The sequence below is a fragment of the Myxine glutinosa genome, chromosome 8 (assembly GCF_964187855.1).
Source record: "Myxine glutinosa chromosome 8, kmMyxGlut1.1, whole genome shotgun sequence".
Lineage (NCBI taxonomy): Eukaryota > Metazoa > Chordata > Myxini > Myxiniformes > Myxinidae > Myxine > Myxine glutinosa.
This window is the reverse complement of record NC_136268.1, coordinates 51191325-51205868: the sequence shown is the minus strand read 5'-3', so window position 1 is coordinate 51205868 and position 14544 is coordinate 51191325. Positions and strand designations below refer to the sequence as shown.

General features: G+C 44.8%; 1 protein-coding gene across 7 annotated transcripts in view; it reads left to right on the top strand.

Annotated features, from left to right (window-relative positions):
* Window positions 1–14544, top strand: part of GBF1 (golgi brefeldin A resistant guanine nucleotide exchange factor 1) — a 430048-nt gene that overhangs the window by 349416 nt on the left and 66088 nt on the right. For all 7 annotated transcript variants that reach the window (XM_078783293.1, XM_078783294.1, XM_078783296.1 and 4 more), the window contains one exon: window positions 7919–8095. In XM_078783293.1, coding sequence (XP_078639419.1) covers window positions 7919–8095 — 177 coding nt within the window. The remainder of the gene's footprint in view (window positions 1–7918; window positions 8096–14544) is intronic.

The window sequence follows — 14544 nt, the reverse complement described above, 5'->3', positions numbered from 1 at the left end:
AAGGACTTCCAGGAAAGAAGTTGGTATTTCAAAAAAGTGGATCTGGGGTGAAATTAGCAGGGGTAGAAAAGATCAAGGTTTTGGATGGGGGAAGATAAGAGATGGTGGTGAACAGCTGTTTTAAAGACCTGGAGGGAGGAGTCGGATTGAAGAGAGTGAGGGAGTTTGTTCCAGAGGCGGGAGAAAAGAGGAATGAAGGAGTGAAGGTGAGCAGAGAGTCTTGATTTTGGCAGTTTCACTAGAAGAGGGTTGCAGGCAGATCTTGTGCGACCTGTAGGAATATTTGGGGGACAGAGCCCAGAGAGAGCTGGGGGAGCAAGGCCGGAGAGGAGTCGGTAGAAGACAGAAAGACCACCAACCTGCCTGCGGTGAGTAAGTGAAAGGCCCTCGGAGTTAGCTTCATCGCGGGAGATTCCAATGATTCTGATACCTTGGCAATGATTCTTTAACCAATGGCACATTACCCAGTATCAGTAGATTGCAAAAAAAATATTGTATGAAGAATCTAAGGTCAGGGAAGAGATTTTTCTTATTGCCAGGACATGGCAAATGTTACTTGTCTTAAATGTGTAAACATACATGGTAGCATACCTGAAAATAAATGTTTAAGTGAGGTAGTGAGGATATAACAGGCTTCACAATGATCTAAAGCATTCAGCCTGTGACCCATCAACATCACCAATCTCTTGTTACCTTTGAGATGCTTTGCCAAGCCTTTACTGCAGCCATTTTCAGTTGTTGTTTATTTTGGGGGGTATCTGTCTTTAGTCTCCTCTTCAGCAAGTGAAATGCATGCTTCATTGGATTTAAATCAGGAGATTGACTTGACCAGTCTAAAACCTTCCACGTTTCCCCCCTGATGAACTTCTTGGTTGCATTGGCAGTGTGTTTGGGTCATTGTCTTGCTGCATGGTGAAGCGCTGCCCAATGGGTTTAGAGGAATTTTCTTGCACATAGGCAGACTAAATGTTTCTGTACACTTCCAAATTCATTCTGCTGCTGCCATTATTAATTAACTCATCAATAAAGAGGAGTGAGACAGTTCCAGAGGCAGCCATGCAAGCCCAAGCCATGACACTACCTCCACCATGCTTCACAGATGAGGTGGTATGCTTTGGATAAAATGCAGTTCCTTCCTTTCTCCACACCTTTGCCTTTCCATCACTTTGGTAAAAGTTTATCTTGGTCTCATCTGTCTAAAACTGTTCTGGGACTCACTGGCTCGCCTCTGTACTGCTTGGCAAATTATAATCTGGCCTTTCTATTTTTGGTGCTAATGAGAGGTTTGTATCTTGCAGTGTAGCCTTTGTAATTCTGCTGTTGATGTCTTCTGGGAACGGTAGGTTGTGATACTTTCACCCCTGCACTCTGGAGGTTGTTGGTGATGTCACTGACAGTTGTTTTCGGGGTTTTCTTCACAGTTCTGATGATGCTTCTGTCATCAACTGCAATTGTTTTCCTTGGCCGACCTAGCCATGCTTATTGCCAAGTCCAATAGTGCTTTATTTCTTTGTCACAATATTCCAAATTGTTCTATTTGCGATACCCCTCCTCCGTTATGATAGAACTGAGCCTCGTCCTGGTGGTGGGGTTGCTATCTTTATAAAAACAAGACCTAAAGTCTAACAGCGGCATAGCCGGGCTTGTAAAATATTATAAACCACAAACACATACAGTCACCTGAAAAAGTAAGTACACCCCATGTAAAGTTTTGACTTTTTCAACATATTTCAACATACAGCTATTTGATCTTCATTTCAACAATATTGATAGATAAAGGTGATATAATATAACAAATATCATGAAACATTTACATTTTGTAGTCCATTGTGTAATTTAAATAAACATAAATGCAAATTTCGCATGTGGAAAAAGTAAGTACACTCTTGGCTCTAATAGGTGGTATTGCCCCCTTTGGCAGAAACAACCTCAAGTAGGCGTTTCTTTTAACTGTCTACCAGTCTCTGACATTGACTGGGAGAAATTTTTGCCCACTCCTCCATGCAGAATTCTTTCAGCTGTGCGATGTTTGAGGGGTTTCTTGCATGCACAGCTCGTTTCAAATCCTCCCACAACATCTCGATGGGATTTAGGTCTGGGCTTTGACTTGGCCATTCCAGAACCCTCCATTTCTTTCTTTTCAGCCATGCCTTGGTGGATTTACTGGTATGTTTAGGGTCATTGTCATGTTGCAAGGTCCACCTTCGGTTGAGCTTAAACTCTCCGACAGATGGCCTCACATTATCCTCAAGCACCCTCTGGTACAATGAAGAATTCATCGTGGATTATATGATGGTGAGCTGCCCAGGCCCTGATGCAGCAAAACTGCCCCAACCATAATATTTCCACCTCCATGCTTTACAGTTGGTATCAGGTTCTTGTGGTCAAATGCTGTCTTTGGTTTTTGCCAAACATGTCTTTTGGTACTGTGACCAAATAGCTCTACCTTTGACTCATCTGTCCAGAGCACATTGTTACAGAAGTGCTGGTCTTTGCCTAGGTGTTCATTGGCAAACTTTAGTCTTGCCCTGATGTTCTTTCTGGACAGCAAAGGTTTCCTCCTGGCACACCTCCCATGTAGATCAAATTTGTGCAGCCTCTTTCTAATGGTAGACTCGTGCATTTTGACATCAACAGTGGTAAGAGCTACCTGTAGGTCCCGTGATGACATTCTGGGGTTCTTAGAGACTTCTTTCAGCATCTTGCGGTCTGCTCTCGGGCTGAACTTGCTGGGGCGGCCTGGTCTGAACAAGTTGGCAGTTGTTTGGAATCTTCTCCACTTGTAGATGATCTTCCGGACAGTCGAATGATTGATTTCAAATTGTTTGGAGATCTTTTTAAATCCCTTCCCAGACTCGTAGGCATCTATAACCTTCTTTCTGAAGGCCTCAGAGAGCTCTTTTGATCTAGGCATGGTGACGCGGCACACTTCAACAACAAAGAGCAAACCAAACTAAATGTCTGAGGTTTAAATAAGACAGGTTCCTACAAGATCCTCTCTAACGATGTTCTAATCATTTGCACCTGAGCTGGTGCACCTGATTCAAATTTTAGGTATTTGAAGCAGTGATAAATGTAGGAATGTACTTACTTTTTCCACATGCGAAATTTGCATTTATGTTTATTTAAATTATACAATGGACTACAAAATGTAAATGTTTCATGATATTTGTTATATTATATCACTTTTATCTTTCAATATTGTTGAAATGAAGATCAAATAGCTATATGTTGAAATAGTCAAATCTTTACATGGGGTGTACTTACTTTTTCACGTGACTGTATGATTAGCTTTTTAAACAGTCGTTAATGCTGCTTATAACATTAAACAAAGAAATTTGGAGGAATCTCGACATCCATGAGGTAAGTTTTACTTACAGAACTGAGCAAAGATCGACTGTAATTTATATACCCCACAAGAGTTGGAGGTGTGCTCATTTACCCAGCAGCTAGCTAGCGCTTGCCAAGCCAGCCGTTCCTTAACGGTTTTGAATGGAGTCCTTGCTCGAATCCTGAAACCACTTGGCGATCTCTCCACAAGAACCTTGGTAAATGAACAAACACCCAATGTTCTTGAGGCCCGACCATATATCGACTGTAATCTGTGTACCCCAAATAGTGAATGAATTCCTTACTTCGAACCTTACATCGAAAAACCGAGGTGAATTCCTTACTTCAGCAGTTACACCACTTCAATCCATCAAGTTTCCAATCACGACATTGGGATTAAAGTGTTATGGTTATATTTACTATAATATTATTATTATTTCGAAAACGATATTACTGAAACGATACCACTGTATAAAGAAACCTGAGCTTAATTTGTCCGAAATGGAAGGTGAGACATAAACACCTAAGGCCAATACGCACCATATTGTTGGAAGAGAGGTAACGCCGATGCTTTCGATATTTAATGGTCATTTTAACAATCGGGTTGTTTGTGTTTCACACTGAATGAAAAACATAAAGGTAGAGCATTGCAATTGTGATATATGACAGGTTCGACGATATGTTCGGCTTGAACAAAATATAAATCAACATGGCGGTGTGTGCAGAGTCAGCCGCTGCACCGCAGTAATGACATCAGATGTAATCACATCACCCTGTCATGTGACCAGATTCTCAGCTCTGATTGGTATACGTTTGAGGGGACAAAAATACATACATATGGACGGACAAACACTGTTCCAGACGGCTCTGCCCGATGGGCTACACTGTAAAAACTCTCTTCCTCACTCTCCCTGCACTGCCCTCACCCCGCCACACCCCCAGGAGTACCTCTGGCTTCGGCTTCCCTTCTGCTCCCACCTTTTGTTCATATGTGTTCTGTACCATCCACCAAACAGTGATGACTCCATTTACATCTTGCTGTCTGACAACATGGACCAACTTCTATCCACTCATCCCAACTCTCTCTTCCTCATACTCGCTCCAGTCATGGCACCTCAGCAAAGGACTTCTGCGACTCATTGGGACTGACACAATCTGTCAATTTCCTGACCCAGATCTCAGTCAACGGTACATCATCTCTTCTAGACTTGGTTATGACTAACTTCCCTGCAAATGTCTGCTCCAATCGGTTCATCTGATCATTTGCTTGTTAAAGTGTACATCTCCCTGGCCATTCTCAGAGAGCCCCTCAGCGTCGACGAGTCTGGCATTTCACTCAGGCCGACTGGCATGGTCTTCAGGCAGCCATTAATCACCTGGGCTGGTTTCCCATCTCCACTGCCTCTGACATCAACCAATCCTGGGAATTCTTCCAAAGTAAATTGCTCTCTCTCATGCACAGATTTACCCCATCTCGTCTTAAGTTGTCATACCCTTCCTCCCGTCCATTGTACACTGAATCTTGTGTTGACGCAGTTGCCCTGAAATAACTTTCCTTCGCCTCATGGAAAGCAAATCCAACTGAAGGCAATTTCAGTTCCTTCATCAAAGCTCGGAACAAGTGTGTGTCTACCATCAGGAGAGCCAGGAAACGATATCTCTCTGCTCTCAAGACTGAACTCTCAAACCTGTCTCATTCCTCCAAATCCTGGTTGCATCTGGTAAAATCTGTTTCTGTTGTTTGTTCCCCCTCCATCCCCTCCCTTACCTCAAATGGCTATACAGCCGACACTGCACGTGAAAAAGCTGAATGCCTCAACTCTGTGTTTGCCTCAAAATCTTGTATCACAAACCCATCGCTCTCTCTACCCACCTTACCCAGTCGAACCCAGCTGCTCCTGGACTATGTGTCCTTCTATCCTGACAAGGTGGAGAAGTTTGTGTCAAACCTCGACTCTGATTCTGCAACTGGACCAAACGGCATCAGCCCACGGCTCTATCTCACCCTGTCTCTGTTCTCTTCACCCTTTCTTTTGCTCAAGGTCATCTGCCATCTCCTTGGAAATCAGAAAACATTTCCGCTTTACACAAAAAAGATGCTAAAACAGATCCTTGCAACTACAGACCAATCAGACTGTTCCCAATAATCAGCAAGGTCATGGAATCCATCATCGCTTCTGATATTAGATCCTTCCTCTTCTCCAATGGCTTGATCCCGGATCATCAATTAGGATTCAGACCAGGTCAATCTACTCTGGACATGCTGCTTCTGCTGTCTCAACAATGGATGGAGGCTCTCAATGCCAAACAGGAAATCAGAACTGTCTCCCTTGACATATCTCGTGCCTTCGATACGGTCTGGCACCCCGCTCTGCTCACCAATCTCTCTTCCTATGGTATCCATGGAAATCTCCACGCATGGCTTGTGGACCTCCTCTCTGGTCGTAGTCAACATGTGGCCCTGAATGGGTTTCTCTCATCTCCCCTTCCTGTTCAGGCTGGAGTTCCCCAAGACTATGTTCTGCGCTGTGTGCTTTTTCTGGTCTTCTTTAATGACCTCTCCATCTCCTTGCTGATCACTCCACTCTCTGCTGCTCCATATCTCAACCCTCAGTTTGGCAGGCAGCAGCCTCTTCACTCTTTGCAGACCTAGACAAAATCACAAACTGGTCAAACAAGTGGAACATGCCTTTCAATCTTGACAAATCTCTCACTCTCACTTTGTCTCTCCGAAAAGACCATCTCAAAAACGCTCCCATCTACTTTCTCAACAATCCTCTCGAGAAGTTCTGTTACTCAAACTTTTGGGTCTCACTGTCTGCCATGATCTTTCCTGGGAAAACCACATTTCCAAGCTGGCCTCAAAAGCCAGCCGCTATCTGGGCATCCTCTGCCGTGCGAAGTCCTTCCTTGGCACACCTGAGCTCCTCACCACTTACAAAGCTTTCATGTGCAGCACAATGGAATACTGCTCTCCCCTCTGGGCTGGTGCTCCTGCCTCACACCTAGCTCGGCTTCACGCTGTTGAAACCAAAGCTTTCAGGATCATTGGTATCTCCCGCGATGATGCTGATTCTGAGGGCCTTTCACTCTCTCACCACAGGTAGGTTGGTGGTCTTTCTGTCTTCTACTGACTCCTCTCTGCCCTAGCTCCCCCAACTCTGTCTGTGCTGTGTCCCCCAAATATTCCTGCAGGGCACACAAGAACTGCCAGCAACCCTCTTCTTGTGAAACTGCCAAAAGCAAGACTCTCTGCTCACCTTCACTCTTTTATTCCTCTTTTTCCCCACCTCTGGAACAAACTCCCACACTCTCTTCAATCCCACTCCTCCCTCCAGGTCTTTAAAACAGCTGTTCACCACCATCTGTTATCTTCCTCCATCCAAAACCTTGATATTTTCTTCCCCCGTTAATACACCCCAAATCCACCTCTTTCAATCTCCGACTTCATTCCTGAAATTCCTCGTAGTGTCAATTTGTTTTATACCGTGTACCCCTTCCTAACCCTTCCCCTTTGCCCCCCCAGCCCTCTCCCTTCCACAGATCTCCCGATGTCCCTGTTCTCTACTGTTGTGCTTGTGTGCTTTCCTCTCTCTCCACATCTTTTCTCCCCCTCCCTTTGTTTTATGTGTCCGTTTATGTTTTTTTGTGTTTTTTGTGCTAATAATGTGTGTTTAATGTGATAGCTCTTACACGAGCCTCGATCTTATACACAAAAGAATTTAAAAGGGTGCCAATATTTTTGGCCATGACTGTATGTACAGTATATATGTACAGTATGTATATCTGCCCTCCACCCATTGATTGGACAGCTTGCCTGGTGCCATCCACAATTGACGTAACCTTAAAATAATAATACATCCACCATTTTGGTAATTTTAAGACTGTCAGAAGGTCATACTCAAAATTGCCATGTCCTCCCTACAAGTTTTCTGTTCAGTGTGAAAAAACCCTAAGCAACTGTTAAAATGATCATCAAATATCAAAAGGTTGGAGCGGATAGGCGTCATAGGCCTGTGAAGGCGACAGTATGTTTAGAATTCAGGCCTTATTCTTCAGGCCTTAGTCTTCAGTCCTTGGGTGTCACCCTATATGGGCCAGTGCAACTGAAATTATCTGAGCCATATAACTACAATGTACTATATATTCACATAAGCAGTAGGCATGTTTTTGCTTCATGTACATAAACCGGGTTATTTTTATTTTCATGAATAATCGAAGCAGCGGTCTGTTGCCAAAAGCCCTATATACACCGCCCAAATAAAGGGATGTGTCAGAAGAATGTATTGTAAGCTTGGAACAAGATCTCCTGTAAGGCGGGTACTCCACTAGTTTAGACAAATGAGCATGAATACGATTATTATACATGAAATATATGATCATAATGAGAAACACAATTTAGTATATCCCCTAATTCTCATGGTAAATGAAGAATTTTACAATCTGATGCTGGAACAATGGTCGTGTTCTGTGCATATGTGATGGCAGATTATTTAGACTGATCTCGAAAATGTTGAGGAAACATAATGAACCTGTTGGCTCCTCACAAATTTAACTGCAATTCTTTTTCTTGTTTTTTTTTTTTAAGGCAGTGGAGAATCTACCTGTGGCTTTTGGCAGTAATCCAAAAGCACAGCTTGCAGGGAAAATGGTATTTGGTCTTGCTCATGAGCATGGAGACATCCTGCGTGAGGGCTGGAAGAACATCATGGATTCTTTGTTACAGCTTTTCCGAGCTAAACTGCTCCCCAACACCATGGTGGAGGTGGGCGAAGGTTTTTTGTTGTTGTTGTTGTTGTTGTTTTTTCCTCCACTAGCAACTTGTATAAAGTACTTCCTACTTTTTAATATTTAACAGTACTAATTACCTCTGCCACTGAAAGTGGATGGAGGTTATGTTTTAACCCCTATCTGTTTCTTTGTCTGTCTGTGAGCAGGATATCTCAAAAAGTTATGGACAATTCTGATGAAATTTTGTGGACAGGTTGAGTGTGTGACTGGGACGAATTGGTTTGATTTTGGTAAATATACGGATCTGGATACTATAATTTAAAAGTGATTTTTTACAATTGAGATTTGGGGACAAAAACGATATACTGTCGGGCCCCGACATTTGCGGGGGATCCGTTCCTGGAAAATGCCGCGAATGTATTGGCAATGGTTCAATGGTAATAGAGGGGATAGGTTCCTGGCAGTTTGTGATTCATGAGGGAAAATTTAAAAATTTAACGAACACGAATGACCATAATTGGTTTCAATAAAAATGCTTTCAAAAATAATAATAAAATAATGTAAACCAATCCAAAAAGTTAGCTCACTCTTACCGCAAGTGTTGTGTTACTTTATCGAAAAAGAACCGCTTGTTTTACTTTGATCTTGCACGGTTCCCAAAGCACGTTTTGATCCCGGAAATAGTTACTGTTTCAACCTCTCAGATTGCAAGCCTAAAGGAAGGCGCCTGACAGAGGAGACACATCACAGTCATCACACATCACAGTCCTTGTGTTTTAATTTCATTTTATTTTAGATCCAAAATAAAAGTTCATTTTTACTTCCCGTACCATGCACCAGTCTCACTGAGCGGCCATATCCCCAAAGTGTAAATCTTGCACCAATCAGCGAGGCTGATTCATGGTACAGTAAGTAAAGTACACAAAGATAAAAAAATACTGTACTGTACAGTATGCAGCATCATGAGGTCAAACAATGCACAGCGTGAGATAGAGTCTGAGAGGGAGATGAGGCATTGAATTTTGGGGTAGAACGCTGGGAAGCTGGTACGCAAAGGATTGTGGGGTGGGACACCTGATATCTGGTCTTCTTCCTTCCAATAGACGTTAGTGCGGGGAATTGTCGGTCATTTTGGACATCATTTATAAGGAAAGTGTTCTTAAGTAACTTATGGGTACTGGGGCGGGGTGTTTTTCTGTTGCACAACATTCAGTTTCGTATGCGAAAAATGGATAGTGGGGAGACTTTTAACGGGAGCCCCCTGTATAGCATGATATCTCAAAAAGTTGTGGATTCATTATGACAAAATTTGGTGGATGATTTGGGTAGGTGACAAAGAACAAGCCGATTAGATTTTGGTAAAGGTCCGGATGCAAATCCGGCCTATTGGTGGGATAGAAAGCGTAAACTGCTCAGCTTGGTGGAGGTATGCACTATACCAAGTACCGTTCTCGTATTCTGCATGAAATCAGAAGCTTACATTAATCTTCATTGTATTCATTTCTGCTATGATACATTTCGATGCAATCAAGTGTGAAATGCACAAATGTGACCTGCAATGACTGTGATAAAAATGAAGAATAAGAAGAAGAAGTGGTTTCGGAGGCGTGAGACTCCGGTGGAAATCAACGGCGAGTCGGTGGAAGCGCTGATCGATACTGGAAGCGATCGGAGTTACGTCAGGCAGCGTCTCGTCGAACGGCGCGGATGGCCCACTTTTGCGGCGACACAACGCATATACATGGCTTCGGGGGCTTTGTGGAAGTGATCGCAAGGATTTTGTGTAGTTAAGCTGGTTGCCAATGATGTTACGTACTCGGATGTGAAGTTAATGGTGTTTCAGAATCTGTGCTTCTCGGGCATGACTTCTTGAATCAGCATAAACATCTGGAAATGCAGTTCAGTGGGGCTCATGCGCTCTCTGTAGGTGCCTCGCAGAGCTCGGTATGTGGCTTTGCGGAGATGGCTGTCGAACCTCCCCCGCTGTTCCCGGGTTTTACACTGAATTGCCACCCTGTCACCGTATAATCTAGGCAGTATTCGTAGCCCGATGTCCACTTTATCGCCGACGAGACTAAACGTCTTTTACTCAAGGGAGTCATCAAACCCAGTTGTTCGCCCTGGCGGGCTCAAGTGCTGGTGGTCAATAGCTCTAATCATCGCAAACACATGGTCGTCGACTACTCTCAAACGATCAATCGCTTTACTCAACTCAATGCCTACCCGCTTCCTAGGATGGATGATATGGTCAGGGCTGTATCTAAATACCGAGTTTTCAGTACGCTGGACCTTCGTAGCGCCAATCATCAAATCCCAATACAGAAACCCGATTGCCCCTACACGGCCTTCGAGTCTGGTCAGCGGCTGTACCAAATTCGTAGAATCCCTTTCGGCGTTACAAACGGGGTGCATGTTTTCAACGGGCGATGGATGATATCCCATCAAAGGAGCAATTAAAAGATGTTTTGTTTACGTCGACAATGTCACCATGTGCGGTTGGAACCAGAAAGGTCACGATGCTAATCTGCACCGCTTCTTGGAAGTTGCCCGGAAATACCACTTGACCTTCAACGAAGCCAAATGTAGTTACTCCATGGGAACTATAGACCTTTTGGAATACACTGTGTCCGGAGGGGAGATACGGCCCGATTCGGCGCGGCTTCAGCCCCTATTCGACTTAGGCCCTCCCGTCGATCGGGCGACTTTGAAGCGAGCAATGGGGTTGTTTGCGCATTGCTCCCAGTGGGTCTCATGCTTCTCTGAGAAGATATGTCCTCTCGTCGAGTGCAAAACATTTCCGTTGACCTTTGCCACCCAAACTTCCTTTCAACAACTGAAGGATGACATAGCTGGCACCATTGTGACCTCCATCGACGAGACGGTCCCTTTCTTGGTGGAGACAGATGCATCAGATTGCGCCATCGCGGCCACACTAAACCAGGGGGACCGACCGGTGGCATTCTTCACGTACCTTATCGGATAGTGAGAGGCGCCACTCCTCAATTGAGAAGGACGCTTATGCTATAGTTGAATCGGTCCGCAGGTGGCGACATTTCCTCTTCGGGAAGCATTTTCAACTGATCACGGATCAGCAATCAGTTGCCTTTATGTACGACGGGAAACACTCTTACAAGATTAAGAATGAGAAGATCGTATGTTGGCGCATATAATTGGCCGACTATAGCTTTGATATTGTTTATAGACCGGGAAAGGATAACTGTGCAGCCGACGCCTTGTCTCGGCCCATCTACTCCGGAATGACGATCGACGAGCTGTGTGCCATACATAATTCGCTTTGTCACCCGGGCATCGTCCGTCTGGCTCATTTCGTTCGAAGCAGACACTTACCTTTCTCTGTCAACAAAATACGTCATTTATGCAAGTCGTGCCCGGTTTGCGCAGAACTCAAGCTGAGTTTTTACAAGCCCCCTCTGGGTACGTTAATACATGCTGGACAGCCTTGGGAGCGGCTGAACACATGGACTTCAAAGGGCCCTTGTCCGGCGGTGGTGCACACCGCTATCTTCTCACGATAGTTGACGAGTACTCACGATTTCCCTTCGCATTTCCGTGCTCGAACATGTCGTCCACCACTGTAATTAGATGTCTCCGGCAGTTGTTCCTAATGTTCAGCTATCCTGCCTTCATACACAGTGACAGGGGGACGGCGTTCTTATCTCAGGAAATCAAGCAATTCCTCCTCGAGTGGGGTATCGCCTCGAGCCGCACCACTGCATACAATCCCCAAGGGAACGGCTTAATTGAACGTTACAATGGGATTATATGGCACGTGGTTACTATGGCTCTGCGAACCCACGGGATGACTTCGAACATTTGGAGCGTTACACGCCATTCAGTCTCTGTTGTGTACTGCGACTAATGCCACACCTCACAAGAGGATGTTCAAGTATCAGCGTCGTAGTTCTAGCGGGCAGGCTCTACCCTCGTTGGCAGAGCCGGGCCCGGCTTTCCTGAAGCGGGCGGTTAGACAGAGCAAATACGAACCCCTCGTTGACCGCGTGGAAATATTGGAAGCTAATCCGGAATACACGCTTGTTCGTTTGGCCGACAGTCGAGAAACCACCGTGTCCGTCCGGCATCTCGCACCTTGTGGGGAGGTTGACCTGCCGCCCGGCATGAGTAGCGGCCGAGGTCGACCCGGGTTCCCCTGCCAGGTCGGATTCACACCCGGGCAATGCGGCGAGTAGCGATGCCGCTTCAGACCCCGTGGGGTTGTCACCTTTGTCACCTGCACCGGGGAGCCTTCAGAGCCCTCAGACTAAAACACCCGACGAGGGGGCCTGCTGCTACTGAGCGTTGGGGGACCGATCGCTGACGGGGTTTATCGCACTCGTTCTGGCAGGCTATGTCAGCAACCTACGCGTTTTGGCTGGTAGATTTTACGCACTGATATCTGACTCTTACACTTGCTGACCGTGATTTTAACGGATGGAGATTGTGATAAAAATGAAGAAGAAGAGATTTCGGAGACGTGAGACTCCTCGCTGGCCTATTTATGTGCGAGCGCTTGGTGTGCGTGGATAGGCGGTTTCTACAAGCTGAATGGGTTATACAGAGATGTGCACTGGTTCATCTTGGTAAGACAAGACTGTGATTGGTGGCTGATGTGTTAAAAAGCTTTACCCAATTTATATATGCTTTCATGTGCTTTTATGTGCTTTGTAGGACTAATGAGATTATTGCCTGTGTGTGTAGGATGTGAAGATCTATTTCAATAAAGCCTCTTATCTTGGAACGAGGTCTTGAATATATTACATTGCAATGACAAAATAAGTCATGACATGGAAAATCTTATTTTTTAAGCTGTTAAAAGTTAAAGGAGATACACAGAATTGAAATTTCTCAAATCCTTCGACTATTCTCGACGATTGTTTATGATTTTTACAGCTGAATAAACCGGAGTATTGGTAAAGAGGGAAACCACATCAAACAGCACCATTATCTTGTCATCCCAGTTGTTAACACATTTTAGCCTTTTTATAAACTCACCACTAATTCTAAGTCATTTCAGGTTTGACATCCAGTCAGCTGATGATATGTGCTCTTTAACCAGACAGTCTATATGATGGGGCATTTATAAAGTAACAGTTGGTCTCAGTGATGCATCTTTTTTATAAATGAATCTTCAGTAAACCATGTCTGGGTGCCACTCCCTTGTTACTGTATATCCAGTAGTGATCCTGATCTCCTAGTTTCCCGCATATTTTAAAGGGGATCCCAAACACAATTTTTTTTTCTGAAAACCATTGAAAATCATCAATCATGGTCTAATTTGAAGGGGAAGAAAATTTGAAATATTTTTGCCAATCGCAAAGTATCAAAAAAGCCCTAGAGTATCTATTTTAGATTTCACCAGTGACATCACACTATGAACTCATCTTCATCCAAATGGCAGCTGTACATGGTGCATGTCGAGCTCGGATTCCGATAATGATTCCACTGTCATTAGCAATATTAAAAGTTCTCATTGTGTTGAAACTGATCAATGTGATTTTGAATAAACTATTGGATACAAAATTAGTGATGGAAATGCTTTCAGGGGAATTGTGGAGCCGTATCGTTTTGAGCCTTGTGCGAGCGATTCAGATGAAGTTGGTGTTAGTGAAGATGGCGATGTTCATAGTATCGATTTAAATGCCGGTTGCATGTTTATTACAGATTGGTTGGTTTTGTTTTTCCATTAAATTGACGGTTTATCAGGGACTTTGTATTCATTGATAAATCAGTTATATTACTCCAGAAGAAATGCGACATGACACAGCACGAACACGGCGAAGCACGACACGACAGGGCATGACACAGCACGAACATGCCACAGCATGGACACGCCACAGCATGGACACGCCACAGCATGGACACGCCACAGCACGGACACGCCACAGCACGGAAATGCCACAGCACGGACACGCCACAGCACGGACACGCCACAGCACCGACGCTCCACAACACGGACGCTCCACAACACGGACGCTCCACAGCACGGACACTCCATAGCACGGACACTCCACAGCACGGACATGACGCAGCATGGACAAGATGCAGCACGGGCATGGTATTGACACAGCACAGCACAGGCACTGCCCAGGCATACTCGGACACTGCTGACCAAATGTGCAACGAATGCTTTGGCCCACCATAGCAGGTTGATGCGGTATCCTGTATGATCCAGGATCATCTCGTTTCATACTTTCCCTGAATGCCATTTGTGTCTGTGGTCGTGCTGTCATGTCCGTGCCATGTTGTAAATCACTGCCGTGTCCATACCGTGTCCTGCCCCAGTGGAGGGGGGACTGAGGGATGGTGACAAGGTGAGATAGGTCGCCGACAGGCCAACACAGGTGTTTGATTCACCGCTCAAATCACCCTTGTCCATATGCTGGTAGCTCAGTGGAGATGGTGTTTCAGTTTCAAGCGACGGTTGTTTCTTCTGCTTAATTGTGACGGATAACCACAATATCTAGT